At 41.8% G+C, this 15047-nt stretch overlaps 1 protein-coding gene across 4 annotated transcripts in view; it reads left to right on the top strand.

The window, feature by feature from the left end:
- slu7 (SLU7 homolog, splicing factor) overlaps positions 1–15047 on the top strand; it is a 66581-nt gene that overhangs the window by 40445 nt on the left and 11089 nt on the right. For all 4 annotated transcript variants that reach the window (XM_070878400.1, XM_070878399.1, XM_070878398.1 and 1 more), the window contains 6 exons: positions 1756–1800; positions 7090–7218; positions 8587–8684; positions 11979–12046; positions 12152–12291; positions 13341–13502. In XM_070878400.1, coding sequence (XP_070734501.1) covers positions 1756–1800; positions 7090–7218; positions 8587–8684; positions 11979–12046; positions 12152–12291; positions 13341–13502 — 642 coding nt within the window. The remainder of the gene's footprint in view (positions 1–1755; positions 1801–7089; positions 7219–8586; positions 8685–11978; positions 12047–12151; positions 12292–13340; positions 13503–15047) is intronic.

The following is a 15047-nucleotide window of genomic DNA, read 5'->3' as shown; positions in this document are numbered from 1 at the left end:
AAGTTTTTCTATCTCTATGTAATACATATTCATATCTAGTTCAGAAATGTGAATACAAGTGTTTTGGGCACTTGTAGTGGTTTTATTTGATCAGGACTCTAGTCTTGTAATTTGAAGGCATATAGAAATTAGATTACTTCACATTATTTTGTTATTTTACCAAATGTATTTTCAAATTTTCTGAACTGTTATTCATTTGGTTGGTTTTAATGTAAATCCCAGAGAAAGCCTTAAATAGAAAACCAATCTAGCTAAAACTCCTAATCTTGTTAAGGCAAAGTTTCTGAAAATACTTAACACTTTTAACTATTTCTATTAGAAATAGATTTCCAAATAAAAACATCCAAGTAACAAAGCTGATCCTTTACAGTTTACTTAATTTGTGCACAGTAGAGGAAATATTATAACTGACAAAGTGCCTTTGGGACCAACTGGAAAACATTTTTCAGTTTAAAAAAAAAAAAAAAAAATTAAATGACAAAAGCAACATTTCAACGTGAAGCACAACTGAGTAGTCTTCATAGAATCATAGAAGTTTGCAGCACGTAAGGAGGCCATTTCGGCCCATTGTGTCCGCGCCAGCCAACAAGAGACTATCCAGTCTAATCCCACTTTCCAGCTCTAGGTCCGTAACCCTGCAGGTTATGGCACTTCAAGTGCACATCCAAGTACTTTTTAAATGTGGTGAGGGTTTCTGCCTCTACCACCCTTTCAGGCAATGAGTTCCAGACCCCACAACCCTCTGCGTGAAGAAATTTCCCCTCAGATCCCTTCTAAACCTTCTACCAATTACTTTAAATTTATGCCCCCTGGTTGTTGACCCCTCTGCTAAGGAAAATAGGCCCTTTCTATCCACTATATCTAGGCCCCTCATAATTTTATACACCTAAATGAGGTCTCCCCTCAGCCTCCTCTGTTCCAAGGAAAACAAACCCAACCTATCCAATCTGTCCTCGTAGCTAAGATTCTCCACTCCCAGCAACATCCTCGTAAATCTCCTCTGTACCCTCTCCAGTGCAATCATGTCCTTCCTGTAATGCGGTGACTAGAACTGCACACAGTACTTCAGCTGTGGCCTAACCAGTGTTTTATATAGTTCGAGCACAACCCACCTGCTCTTATATTCTGTGCCTCGGCTAATAAAGGCAAGCATTCCGTATGCCTTTTTAACCACCTTATCCACCTGGCCTGCTACCTTCAGGGATCTGTGGACATGCACACCCAGATCCCTTTGTTCCACAACACTTCTCAATGTCCTACCATTTAATGTGTATTCCCTTTCTTTGTTGGCCCTCCCCAAATGCATTACCTCGCACTTCTCTGGATTAATTTCCATATGCCACTGTTCTGACCAGTTGATTGATATCTTCCTGCAGTCCGCAGCTTTCTTCATTATCAACCACACAGCCTATTTTTGTATCATCTGCAAACTTCTTAATCATACCCCCTATATTCAAGTCTAGATCATTGATGTATACCACAAAAAGCAAGGGACCTAGCACTGAGCCTTGCAGAACCCCCTGGAAACATCCTTTCAGTCACAAAAATATCCATCAACCACTACCCTTTGCTTTCTGCCTCTGAGCCAGTTTAGGATCCAACTTGTTATAGACCCTCAAATAAACAGGAAATTTATTACGGTCGATGTCTGAAAGCTAAGACTGCTGCACAGAACGGATATAAATCTATAATTATTGTTCTACTTTTTGTGTAATTATGTTGCATAGTTCATCTATCTTTTTTTTATCACTGCAGAACTCTTCAAGATGTCAGTGGGGAGAAGAGGACCATAATTCAGCAGTATGTGTTTTAATTAAATGGAGAGCTTTCCTCATCACTGATAAATCGTTCCAATTCCATTTAGAGGAAGTCTATGAAGCGTTTCTGTTTGGAATTCATATTTGATGTAATTTCTTCCCCCCCCCCCATTTTCTTCAATCAACTTATAGTTCCACAGATGCTAGCAGGCATTCTTTATTTTTCCCGAAAGGAGCCCAGACACTATAGAGGGCTATCCAACTATGATGGTGATCACAGTTATACCCCAATGCAGACTTCATCTGACAGACAGGAGGAGCTGTGTTCTCCATCCATCCAACCCAATTACAGCACTTCAAATTCTGCCCCCAGCTGAGTTGGACCATTGATTGAACTTGAGATCTTCCTAGTCCAAGTCCCAGTATCTCACATTTACTCATGGAACCATCAGGGAAGTATGGTTACATAGAATCATAGAATGGCTATAGCACAGAAGGCAGCCATTCGGCCTGTCAAGTCCGTGCCGATTCTCAGCTATTCCCACTCACCGGCCCTTTCCCCGTAGCCCTGCAAATTCTTTTCCTTCAGATACTTATCCAACTCCATTTTGAAACATATCATTGATTCTGCCTCCACCACCCTTTTAGGCTATGTATTCCAGATCTTCACTATTCGCTGCGTAAAGAAATCTTTTTCTTGCGTTGCCTTTGGTTCTTTTGCCAATCACCTTAAATCTGTATCCTCTGGTTTTCAACCCTTCTGCCAATGGGAACAGTTTCTCTACCCTGATTTGGAACACCTCTATCAAATCTCCTCTTAATCTTCTCTGCTCTAAGGACAACAACCCCAGCTCATTTAATTGCTGAATTAATTAATACGCTTGTTCAAGGACAGATTCGTTCTCTCTACATGATTTATAATATCAATGATTGGCTAAAGGGGGTGTTTTACTCTTCACACGAGTTGTTAAAACATTCCTGATGTAAATAAAGCTTTTGGCATAAATAATATAGAAACGTAGAAACATAGAAAGTAGGTGCAGGAGTAGGCCATTCGGCCCTTTGAGCCTGCACCACCATTCAATATGATCATGACTGAACATGCAACTTCAGTACCCCATTCCCGCTTTCTCTCCATACCCCTTGATCCCTTTTGCTGTAACGGCCACATCTAACTCCCTTTTGAATATGTCTAACGAACTGGCCTCAACAACTTTCTGTGGTAGAGAATTCCACAGGTTCGCAGTTCTCTGAGTGAAGAAGTTTCTCCTCATCTCGGTCTTAAATGGCTTACCCCTTATCCTTAGACTGTGAACCCTGTTTCTGGACTTCCCCAACATCGGGAACATTCTTCCTGCATCGAACCTGTCTAAACCCGTCAGAATTTTAAATGTTTCTATGAGATCCCCTCTCATTCTTCTGAACTCCAGTGAATACAAGCCCAGTTGATCCAATCTTTCTTGATATGTCAGTCCCGCCATCCTGGGAATCAGTCTGGTGAACCTTCGCTGCACTCCCTCAATAGCAAGAATGTCCTTCCTCAGATTAGGAGACCAAAACTGCACACAATACTCAAGATGTGGTCTCACCAAGGCTCTGTATAACTGCAATAAGACCTCCCTGCCCCTGTACTCAAATCCCCTCGCTGTGAAGGCCAGCATGCCATTTGCCGCCTTTACTGCCTGTTGTACCTGCATGCGTACCTTCAATGACTGATGTACCATGACACCCAAGTCTCGTTGCACCTCCCCTTTTACTAATCTGTAATCATTCAGATAATAATCTGTCTTCCTGTTTTTGCAACCAAAGCGGATAACCTCACACTTATCCACATTATACTGCATCTGCCATGTATCTGCCCATTCACCTAACCTGTCCAAGTCCCCCTGCAGCCTCCTAGCGTCCTCCTCGCAGCTCACACTGCCACCCAGCTTGGTGTCATCTGCAAACTTGGAGATATTACATTTAATTCCTTAATCTAAATCATTAATGTATATTGTAAATAGCTGGGGTCCCAGCACTGAACCTTGCGGCACCCCACTAGTCACTGCCTGCCATTCTGAAAAGGACCCGTTTATTCCCACTCTTTGCTTCCTGTCTGCCAACCAGTTCTCTATCCACGTCAATACATTATCCCGAATACCATGTGCCTTAATTTTGTACACTAATCTCTTGTGTGGGACCTTTCAAAAGCCTTTTGAAAGTCGAAATACACCACATCCACTGGTTCTCCCTTATCCACTCTACTAGTTACATCCTCAAAAAATTATTGAAGATTTGTCAAGCATGATTTCCCTTTCATAAATCCATGCTGACTTGGACCGATCCTGTCACTGCTTTCCAAATGCGCTGCTATTACATCTTTAATAATTGATGCCAACATTTTCCCCACTACCGTGTCAGACTAACCGGTCTATAATTCCCTTTTTCTCGCTCCCTCCTTTTTTAAAAAGTGGAATTACATTAGCTACCCTCAAATCCATAGGAACTGAACCAGAGTCTATAGAATGTTGGAAAATGACTACCAATGCATCCACTATTTCTACGGACACTTCCTTAAGTACTCTAGGATGCAGATTATCAGACCCTGGGGATTTATCGGCCTTCATTCCCTTCAATTTCCCTAAAACCATTTCCTGACTAACAAGGATTTCCCTCAGTTCCCCCTTCTCACTAGACCCTCGGTCCCCTAGTATTTTCGGGAGGTTATTCATGTCTTCCTTAGTGAAGACTGAACCAAAGTATTTGTTCAATTGGTCTGCCATTTCCTTGTTCCCCATTATGATTCCCCTGATTCTGACTGCAAGGGACCTACATTAGTCTTCACATATCTATAGAAGCTTTTGCAGTCAGTTTTTATGTTCCTGGCAAGCTTACTCTCATACTCTACTTTCCCCCTCCTAATTAAACCCTTTGTCCTCCTCTGCTGAATTCTAAATTTCTCTCAGTCCTCAGATTTGCTGCTTTTTCTGGCCAATTTATATGCCTCTTCCTTGGATTTAACACTTCCCCTAGTTTCCCTTGTTAGCCACAGTTGAGCCACCTTCCCTTTTTTATTCTTATGCCACACAGGGATGTACAATTGTTGAAGTTCATCCATGTAATCTATAAATGTCTGCCATTGCCTATCCACTGTCAACCCTTTAAGTATCATTATCCAGTCTATCCTAGCCAATTCACGTCTCATACGGTCGAAGTTTCCTTTCTTTACGTTCAGGACCCTAGTCTCTGAATTGTCACTCTCCATCTTAATGAAGAATTCTACCATATTATGGTCACTCTTCCCCAAGGGACCCCACACGACCAGATTGCTAATTAATCCCCTCTCGTTAGACAAGACCCAGTCTAGGGTGGCTTGTTGTCTAGTTGGTTCCTCGATATATTGGTCCAGAAAACCATCCCTTATACACTCCAGGAAATCCTCCTCCACAGTATTGCTACCAGTTTGGTTAGCCCAATCAATATGCAGATTAAAGTCACCCATGATAACTGCTGTACCCTTATTGCACGCATCCTTAATTTCCTGTTTGATGCCATCTCTAACCTCCCGACCACTATTTGGGTGGTCTGTACACAACTCCCACTAATGTTTTCTGCCCTTTGGTATTTCGCAGCTCTACCCATGTAGATTCCACATCATCCACGCTCATGTCCTTCCTTACTATTGCGTTAATCTCTTTAATCAGTAACGCTACCCACCTCCTTTTCCTTCCTGAATATTGAATACCCCGGGATGTTGAGTTCCCAGCCTTGGTTACCTTGGAGCCATGTCTCCGTTATCCCAATTACTACATAACAGCTATCTGCGCAGTCAATTCATCCACCTTATTACAAATACTCCAGGCATTGAGACTCAGCCTTCAGGCTTGTTTTTTTTACCACTCTTTGTCTTTTTAGAATTATGTTGTAATGTGGCCCTTTTTGATTTTTGCCCTTGATTTCGCTGCCCTTCACTCTTGCTTTTCTCCTTCCTACCTTTTTGCTTCTGCCCCCTTTTTACTTCCCTCTGCCTCTCTGCCTAGATTCCCATCCCCTTGCCTTTTTAATTTAAACCCTCCCCAATAGCACTAGCAAACACTCTGCCAAGGACATCAGTTCCGGTCCTGCCCAGATGCAGACCGTCCGGTTTGTACGGGTCCCACCTCCCCCAGAACCGGTTCCAATGTCCCAGGAATTTGAATCCCTCCCCCTTGCACCATTCTTCAAGCCACGTATTTAGCTGAGCTATCCTACAATTCCAACTCTGACTAGCATGTGGCACTGGTAGCAATCCTGAGATTACTCCCTTTGAGGTCGTACTTTTTAATTTAACTCCTAGCTACCTAAATTCAGCTTGTAGGACCTCATCCCGTTTTTTACCTATATGTACCACGACAGCTGACTGTTCACCCTCCCCCTCTCCAGAATGCGCTGCAGCCGCTCCAAGACATCCTTGACCCTTGCACCAGGGAGGCAACATACCATTCTGGAGTCTCGTTTGCAGCCGCAGAAAAGCCTATCTATTCCCCTTACAATAGAATCCCCTATCACTATAGCTCTCCCACTCTTTTTCCTGCCCTCCCGTGCAGCAGAGCCATCCCTGGTGCCATGGACTTGGCTGCTGCTGCCTTCCCCAATGAGTCATCTCCCCCAACAATATCCAAGGTGGTGTATATGTTTTGGAGGGAGATGCCTGCAAGGGACCCCTGCACTATCTTCCTTCCACTGCTCTTCCTGATGGTCACCCATTCCCTATCTGCCTGTGTAACCTTTACCTACAGTGTGACCAACTCACTAAACATGCTATTCATGACATCCTCAGCATTGCGGATGCTCCAGGTTGAATCAATGCGCAGCTCCAGTGCCGCAGTGCGGTCTGTCAGGAGCTGCAGTTGGATACACTTCCTGCACATGTAGTTGTCAGGGACACTGGAAGCGTCCCTGAATTCCCACATAGCACAGGAGGAGCCTGACACGGGTCTGGGCTCTCCTGTCATGACTTAATCCTTAAATTATTTAATTTGGCAACAATGCCAAAGGTTTCTTACTGCTAAGAACAAGAAAAAAGATGAAGAAAAATAAAATTACTCACCACTCAACCAGCCAATCACTTACCTTCTTGGCTGTGATGTCACCCTCAATTACTTTTTACTTCTTTCTTACATTTGACCTTGTTGCAGCTAGCTGCTCCCCCTCTGCCGCCGACCCCGGACTGCTGCTGGGCCTTTATAGGCCGCCGCTGCTCCGTCTCTGGTCGCTGCTCTACTGGTTAACTCTACTGAAATGGTCGGTATTTTGTTTTTCCAATGTAGATATAGCATTTCATTGAGCTTTGTAATTGTCATTGTTTCAGGAGAAAGACAACAGTGAAGATGAGGACGAAGATAAGTATGCTGATGACATTGATATGCCTGGACAGAACTTCGACTCCAAGAGAAGAATTACAGTCAGAAATCTTCGCATTCGTGAGGACATTGCAAAAGTATGGATATAACACTAGCGTTTAGATTTAAACACAATATTTTCTGACCTTTATCTAGCCCTTACTGCTGTTCAACATTTACTATAGGTGATAGGGCTTCAAGTAATATTGCTGCAACATGTTTATTTCTCCTGGATGCAGACTTAGAAATATTCAGAACTTGAAGATGATGTCCTGTTAGCATGATAGCTATTAATTTGATTATGCACCAGATTTGAAAGTGTTTATATACCCTGCCACATGTTCTTAGTTTTAATTTTATTTTTCTGGCCCACGTTTTTGTTTCTTTGCATCACACAGCCAGTAGAGTGGGCTTGCAATGTGGCTCCTGCAAAAGTGGTGTTTTTCAGCTTGCCGTTACGAGATTATCACAAGTTTCCCAGGGTGAATTGCATTCCAGTAATACTCCAGAGTATTATGCACTATTTAAAGCAAAAAAATCCCAAATCATTCAGTAAAATTGTCTTAAAGCCGTAGTTAGTTTCATTAGCAGCAGCAAGACTACAATTTTATTTTGTTCTGCAAGTAATACTGCTTAAGATTTTTATTTCAATTTTTTGCATTTCCTGTTTATATATGGAAAACATGTCTAAATATGTTACATGACAAATTTTCCATTTTGTAAACTAAAAAGACAGCTCTGTGGCGATTCATTGTGGGGTGTGGTTCTACAGATGCTGGCTGTCTTCCGGTACCCTCAGTCAAGTGGTTATTTTTGAAGTATGAACCTGTGTAGGAGTGGTTTAAACTATTGGACTGAGAGTTCACAGCAGAGTCCGATCCGCCGCACCCATAATTATAGCAGAGAATCGGAAAAGTGGCTTTTTTCTTTCTTCACTTTGCATCCCCTCTCAAGTGCAGAGACACTCTGTCCAGTTGTGCCCCTATTTCCACTCAAGACAAGAGCAGCTATCTCAGCACAATTCTGGCCCAATTGAACATGAGAACTTCCTTGGTCTGTCTAGCTCATTATCACACAACAAAATGTACTCATCAAGTGAAGAATCTGGACAGCTCAAGAAAATAGTGTTTAGTGGATGGTGATGGTGAGCTTTGAAATTGTCACCAAGCTTCCTAAATTCACCATATAGAAATATGTTTTTAGAAGGTCTATGTTGGATCACCATTGCTATTTAAAAAATAATCAATTCAGCCACTGTGAGGAATAATTGGTTCAACAAAATAAAAAAAATAACAGGATACCCTGAAGAATAAAATCTGAATCCTAGCGTTGGAGATCATGATTTTGTTTACTGTTCACTTCAGTTGTGCAGATTATATTTTAAATACAAAAAATTACATTTAAGTAAAGCAGCCTTTTGTTTGTGTGCTTCTCATTATGTAAAATGTTTTTTTTGTGTTTCTCAGTACCTCAGAAACTTGGATCCAAATTCAGCATACTATGATCCGAAAACAAGAGCCATGAGGGAGAATCCCTATTCCAACACTGGCAGAAACCCAGATGAGTAGGTCATTGTAGATGTATAGTCATTTGAATAATTGTCACAATTGCACAGATACATATCTGGTTACAATAATCCATAAAAGGATTTTATCACACACATGGTACATTTTCATCCACATACAAATATTGCCATTTCAGTTTGTCTTTTAAACAAGGCAAATGCAATATATTGTGTTTAGGTAACTGCTTGCAAAGGAATTATGACTATATTGGCCTCAAGTATGGGTCTTCCTGAGCTGAATTTTAAAGAACTGATAGGAATGTTTCAGTGCAGATAGATAGGAAGCTCAAAGTTACGTCAAACACAATTCTGAAATCTTGCAGTTGTGATAAATTTTGTTGTAATTTCAAGTGCCCGCTTATTCCATTTTCCACTTCATACTCCTTTTAAAAACAGAAAAATGGAATGCCTTTGCATTCTTTAAGATTGTCAAACACACCAGTCTATTTAACCCGCCCATTGCTTCCAGTTCCACTGGAACCAAACCATAAAGTAATACAGTGTACCCATAAACCCATTTCTTACTAAAATCTCTTACTAGATTCATCTTTAATGTATGTTCTAAAGAGATTTGTGGGATGTGCCCTACTTGTGATGCTGATAACAGTTCAGCTGGGGCTTTGTTGCTGATAAGTCCAAGGCAATTTATAATAAGTCAGTATTTACAAAAATCTAAATTGCAAGCTTACAGCATACATAAGAACATAAGAAATAGGAGCAGGAGTAGCCCATTTGGCCCTTCGAGCCTGCTCCGTCATTCAATAAGATCATGGCTGATCTGATCATGGACTCAGCTCCACTTCCCTGCCTGCTCTCCATAACCCTTTACTCCTTTATCGCTCAAAAATCTGTCTTATCTCTGCCTTAACTATAATCTCTGACCCAGCCTCTCTGGGGCAAAGAATTCCACAGATTTACAATCCTCTGAGAGAAGAAATTTTTCCTCATCTCAGTTTTAAATGGGCTGCCCCTTATTCTAAGACTATGTCCCCTAGTTTTAGTTTCCCCTATGAGTGGAAGTATCCTCTTGCATCCACCTTGTCGAGCCCCCTCTTATCTTATTCTTCTGAACGCCAATATGTATAGGCTCAACTTATCCTCATTAGTCAACCCCCTCATCTCCGGAATCAACCTAGTGATACAGAGACATCGAACACCAGTGTGGACTATGTCAAATGATTTGGATCATAATGCATTGTACACTAAAACATGTTGGCATTACTTGACTGGTTTGTTTTTTTCTGTACAACAGCAACTTGCAGAAGTATGTCTTTCATTTAGAAAAGTTTCCAGATCACTTTACAAAAGCGTAATTAGACAAAAATTGTCACCAAGCCAAAGAAGAATGGGTGACTAAAAGCTTGGCCAAAGAGGTAGGTTTAAAGAAGAGTCTTCAGGAAGTAGAGAGAGGAGGCAAGGTTTAGGGAGGGATTTAGAGAGCTTGGGACCTAGATGGCTGAAAGCACGGTTGTCAGTGATGGATGTAGGGAGTGGGAGATGCACAGAGTTCTCGGAGGATTGTCGGGCTGGAGGAGGTTACAGAGATAGCGAGGGGTGAGGTTGTGAAGAGCTTTGAATACAGGGATGAGAATTTTAAATGGGAAACGTTGGACGATGGAACCTAATGTAGGTCAATGAGCAGGGGTGATGGGTGTGCGTGGGCGATGATACAGGAGGGGAGCAGGGTGGAGAAGTTTAGGGAGAGAATTCCAGAGCTTCTGTAGCTGAGTTTTGGATGAGCTGATGTTTGTGAAGGATGTGAGGCTGGACAGGAGAGCACTAGAATGGGTGAGTCTGGAGGTGACAAAGGCATGGAGATGAGTTGAGGTAGAATTGGTCAGTCTTTGTGGTGGCGAGGATTTAGAGTCCGAAGCTCAGGCCGAGGTCAGATAGGACACCAAGATTCAGCCTGAAACAGTAGCCAGGGAGAGGGATGGAATTGGTGGCAAGACTACAGAGTGTGTGGCAGGATGGCAAAAACAATGTCTTCCACCTTCCCACATTTTTAACTGGAGTAAACTGCGGCTCATCGTGGACTAGATGGCACCACATGTAATAGAGGAGTTGATAGAGATGGTGGAGAGGTAAAGCTGTGTATGAACAGCTTGCATGTGGAACTGAGAACGCTGTCTTCGGATGATGTTGCCGAGGGGCAGCATGTGAATGAAGATGATAAGGGGCTAAGGATAGATGTTTGGGGGACTCGCGCATTTAAACATTGAAACTTGTTCTAACTTCCATGGGGTGCACAGTGATGTTGAGCATTCGGCTCAGCATCTGTGAGTTGAATGTATGTTGAAGCATCTGCAATAAAAGTCTTGTGTTTTTATCATATCTCAAAGTGTCACACTTGCACCTTATTAGGTGAAATATGTTCATAAAACAGCAGCAGATCACAACTGAGCAGCTGGGCACTCTAGCAATAGCAACAACAACAACTTGTATTTATATAGTGCCTTTAACATAGTAAAATGTCCCAAGATGCTTAACGGGCGTTATCAAACAAAATTTGACACTGAACCACATAAGGAGATATTAGCGCAGAGAGGTTTTAAGGGGCGTATTAAAGAAGGAAAGAGAGGCTTAGGGTCATGACAGCTTAAGATACAGCTGTCAATGGTGGAATAATTAAAATCGGGGATGCTCAAGAGGCCGGAATTGAAGGAGCGCAGATATCTCGGAGGGCTGGAGGAGATTACAGAGATGGGGAGAGGCGAGACCATGGAGGGATTTGAAAATGGGTGAACATTTTAAAATCGAGGTATTGCTTAGCCAGGATCCAATGTAGGTCAGCGAGCATAGGGCTGATGGGTGAACGGGACTTGGTATAAGTTAGGACATAGGCAGCAGAGTTTTGGATGACGTTAAGTTTACAGAGGTTAGAACATGGGAAGCCAGCCAAGAAAGCTTGGAATAGTCAAGTGTAGAGGTAACGCAGGTATGGTTGAGCATTTCAGCAGTAGATGAGCTGAGGCAGGGGCAGAGTCGGGCAATGCTGTGGAGGTGGAACTAGGCTGTCTTGGTGATGGCGCGGATATGTAGTCGGAAGCTCATTTCGGGGTCAAAAATGACACCAAGGTTGCGAATTTTCAAAAAAAAGTGCATAGAAACAGTAGTGCTTAATTTATCTTCATTACAACAGTGACTACATTTCAAAACTACTTCATTGGCTGTGAAGGGTTTTGGGATGTCCTTATGATGTGAAAGACGCTATATAAATGCAAGTTCTCTTTTTACCTACTCGTGATGTCGCGTTGACCGGATATTATCCATACTTGCATCTTTTTATTCTAGAGTTGGCTATGCAGGCGATAACTTTGTACGTTACACAGGTGACACCGTCAGAATGGCACAGACTCAGTGTAAGTCCTTTAACACATAAATTGGAAAGATTTCAAGGCTTTATTTCTTTGTGTGGATTTTTGTAACTCTGGTACCGTTGCATGAATTTTTTTTCCTCCAAATAGTATTTGCTTGGGAGGCCTACGAGAAGGGTTCAGAAGTTCACCTCCAAGCTGATCCTACAAAGCTTGAAGTCCTTCACCAGTCCTTCAAAGTTAAGAAAGAAGAGTTTGAGAAACAACAGAAAGGAAGCATATTGGAGAAGGTACAATAGAAAATAAATTCTAAATTGTATAGCATCATGGAATTTATATCTCAAAAGCTAAAAATTAGGCTGAGCACATTTTGGTTCAAATTTTATGGCAAAGGGGGGAACTGTATTAGAGATTTTCATTGAAATTGTTCTATTGTTTGTCTATTTGAATACCAGATTTTAAATCTAAAGGCCCTTGTTGATGCTTTTTTTAATATTCAGTGGTGCAGTTCTGACAGTGTTTACGGTCACTGGTGCAAAGCAACAGAAATCGTATATATTTGGGGGAAAGCGGTTGCCAGTTCCCAGCCTTAAACTGCCATCTAAATGTGACTCCTTTCTATGTAATTTGGATTCTGAAACCTATACACTCTGAATGTGGTAGTCAGTGATTGCAATGTGTCCATTTACATATTCTTGCTATCCAAATAGCAAGTTGGAAATAATGCAGGGAGTGCATACTGCTTGAGCAACTGAAGACTTTCATACCTTTGGTTTCCATATTGTTGGTGCAACATCAATTGGGGACAGTGGATGGGGGTTTCACCATTCTATCTAATGGACTAACCAGTGGGATATAAATATAGATCTTGAGGTGAATCAGCTCTATATAATTTAAATTTGTTTGTTTCTGCCCATCAGTTCAACCTTTAAACATCTACTTTAAACACTGCTCGGCCTGAGCAGCATCACATCACTTTGGATTTTTACTTTGGCCATTGGCCACTCTCCCTCTGATTCCCTGCAGCATATTTTAATCAGATCTCGAGCAGATTTGGTGTAAATTCACAACTGGAGGATTGGGGTGAAGAATGATCTAAGTTGTGCCATTGGTCACCAATATCGCCGTAGCAGTGAATTCTGGCCCAATGTTTTTCCTGAAATGGTGGGGTGCGGGGTGGGGGGGATTTCAAGTTCGAACTTGCTGAACTTGTGTTTGACCTGTATAGAATGTGACGCCTGTGGGAATAACCATAATTTGATCTGATCAATTTTTTTAAACTCCTATGGTAAACTTAAAATAGTTGCTACAATTTAATAAAATCACCCTCTCTCTGCAGTATGGAGGCCAGGAGCATCTGAATGCTCCACCACGTGAGCTGCTGCTAGCCCAGACAGAGGATTATGTGGAATATTCAAGGCATGGCGCTGTCTTAAAGGGTCAAGAGAAAGCAGTTATACGGTCAAAGTATGAAGAGGATGTCCTGATCGGTAACCACATGGTAAGTGATTAAGTCTTGATTTAAGAATCCCACAGACTTTGATTTTGAGAAATGTGTACTGGTTCGAACTCTGATTTATTTGATCTTTAGAAAATTAGTTTAATGGAATTTGTATTTCACTAGCCCTCTGCTCTTCCACATCCCATCATCCTAGCTCACTGCCTCTAGACCACCCTTGTAACACAACCAAACTACCCTTGCCCAGTACTTCATGTCTCCTAGTTACTTGGAACATCTTCCTGTGGATTCTGGACTTGATAAACGATCGTGGATTAGAAAGAAGAACTTGCATTTATATTGGACCTTTCATGACCTCAGAACGTTCCACAGCCAGTGAAGTTCTTTTGAAGTGTAGTCGCTGTTTTAATATAGGGAAACCTGCCAGCCGATATGCACCCAGCAAGGTCCAACAGACAGTGAGATAAATGACCAGACCTGTTTGTTGGTTGAGGTATAAATGTTAGCCAGGACACCCAGAGAACTCCCCTGCTCTTCTTTGAATAGTGTCAAGGAATCTTTCACATCCACCTGAGAGCAGATAGGGCCTCAGTTTAATGTTTCACCTAAAAGACTGGTGTACTGACAATACAGCACTCGATACTGCACTAAAGTGACAGCCTAGATTATGCACGCAACTTTCTGGAGATGGGGGTTCAAGGCGAGAGTGTTATCATTGAGCAAAGGCTGACACTACTATCCTGTTTAGGTGGAGTGCCAGACAGGCTATTATTACATTGAGACAATCCCTTAGCAGTTTGCACCCTGGGATTAGAATGGATTTTCATTCAATATGTCTGGTAGCCTGTAGGGGAGTGAAAGGGACAGCCTAGTTGGCCTGAGTTTCCATACCAAGGAAAGGTGTGGTTTCATTTAATGTAGTAAGTTTGAGAGGCAGCTCGGTGGGCCAATCCTTGTCATGCACCAAAGGGTCATAGATTCTCTCTTTCTTTTTTTTTCTCTGTTTGCATCAGTTGAATCATGCATTAAATTAAAAATTCTGACTTGGTGTTGTTTGAGATGAATTTTTTTATGTTGGTGTGGAGATGGGGGGCAGGGGGATGTTTTTTCTAGCATCTGGAGGGGGGTTCTTTGAGGCACTGATACTGAACTCTGACCCTTCTATTGGACCATGGTGAATGAATGATCTGTTCAGGTGCTGGTCATTAGACACTTCATACTGAGGGGGGAAAACACTAACAATAACTTCAGCAAGGAAAACAAATCCATTGTGGAAATAGGAGGAGAAAAAAAAACCACACAAAATCATGCAAATAATTAAGAAGAAGGAGGAAGGTTTTGAGGAAGGAAGAATAAACATAATGCGGGCACATGCATGTTAAGCAAATACTACAATCATTGTGGCAACTGTAGGAAAAACTATAAATAACTGAGAATAAAAGGTTTTGGGAAAGGAAGAATAAAATGTCACTGCATTTTAAGCAAGTTGTTTAAAGTAGTTGGAAATAGTGGTATAACTATGTATCTTTTAGTATCAGTAAAGTATGTATTACTTTCACTTCAAATTAGTCATGATATTTTGCTTCA

The sequence above is a fragment of the Pristiophorus japonicus genome, chromosome 4, assembly GCF_044704955.1.
Source record: "Pristiophorus japonicus isolate sPriJap1 chromosome 4, sPriJap1.hap1, whole genome shotgun sequence".
Classification (NCBI taxonomy): Eukaryota; Metazoa; Chordata; class Chondrichthyes; family Pristiophoridae; genus Pristiophorus; species Pristiophorus japonicus.
The sequence above is the reverse complement of the archived record's forward strand: the minus strand, read 5'-3'. Positions and strand labels throughout refer to the sequence as shown.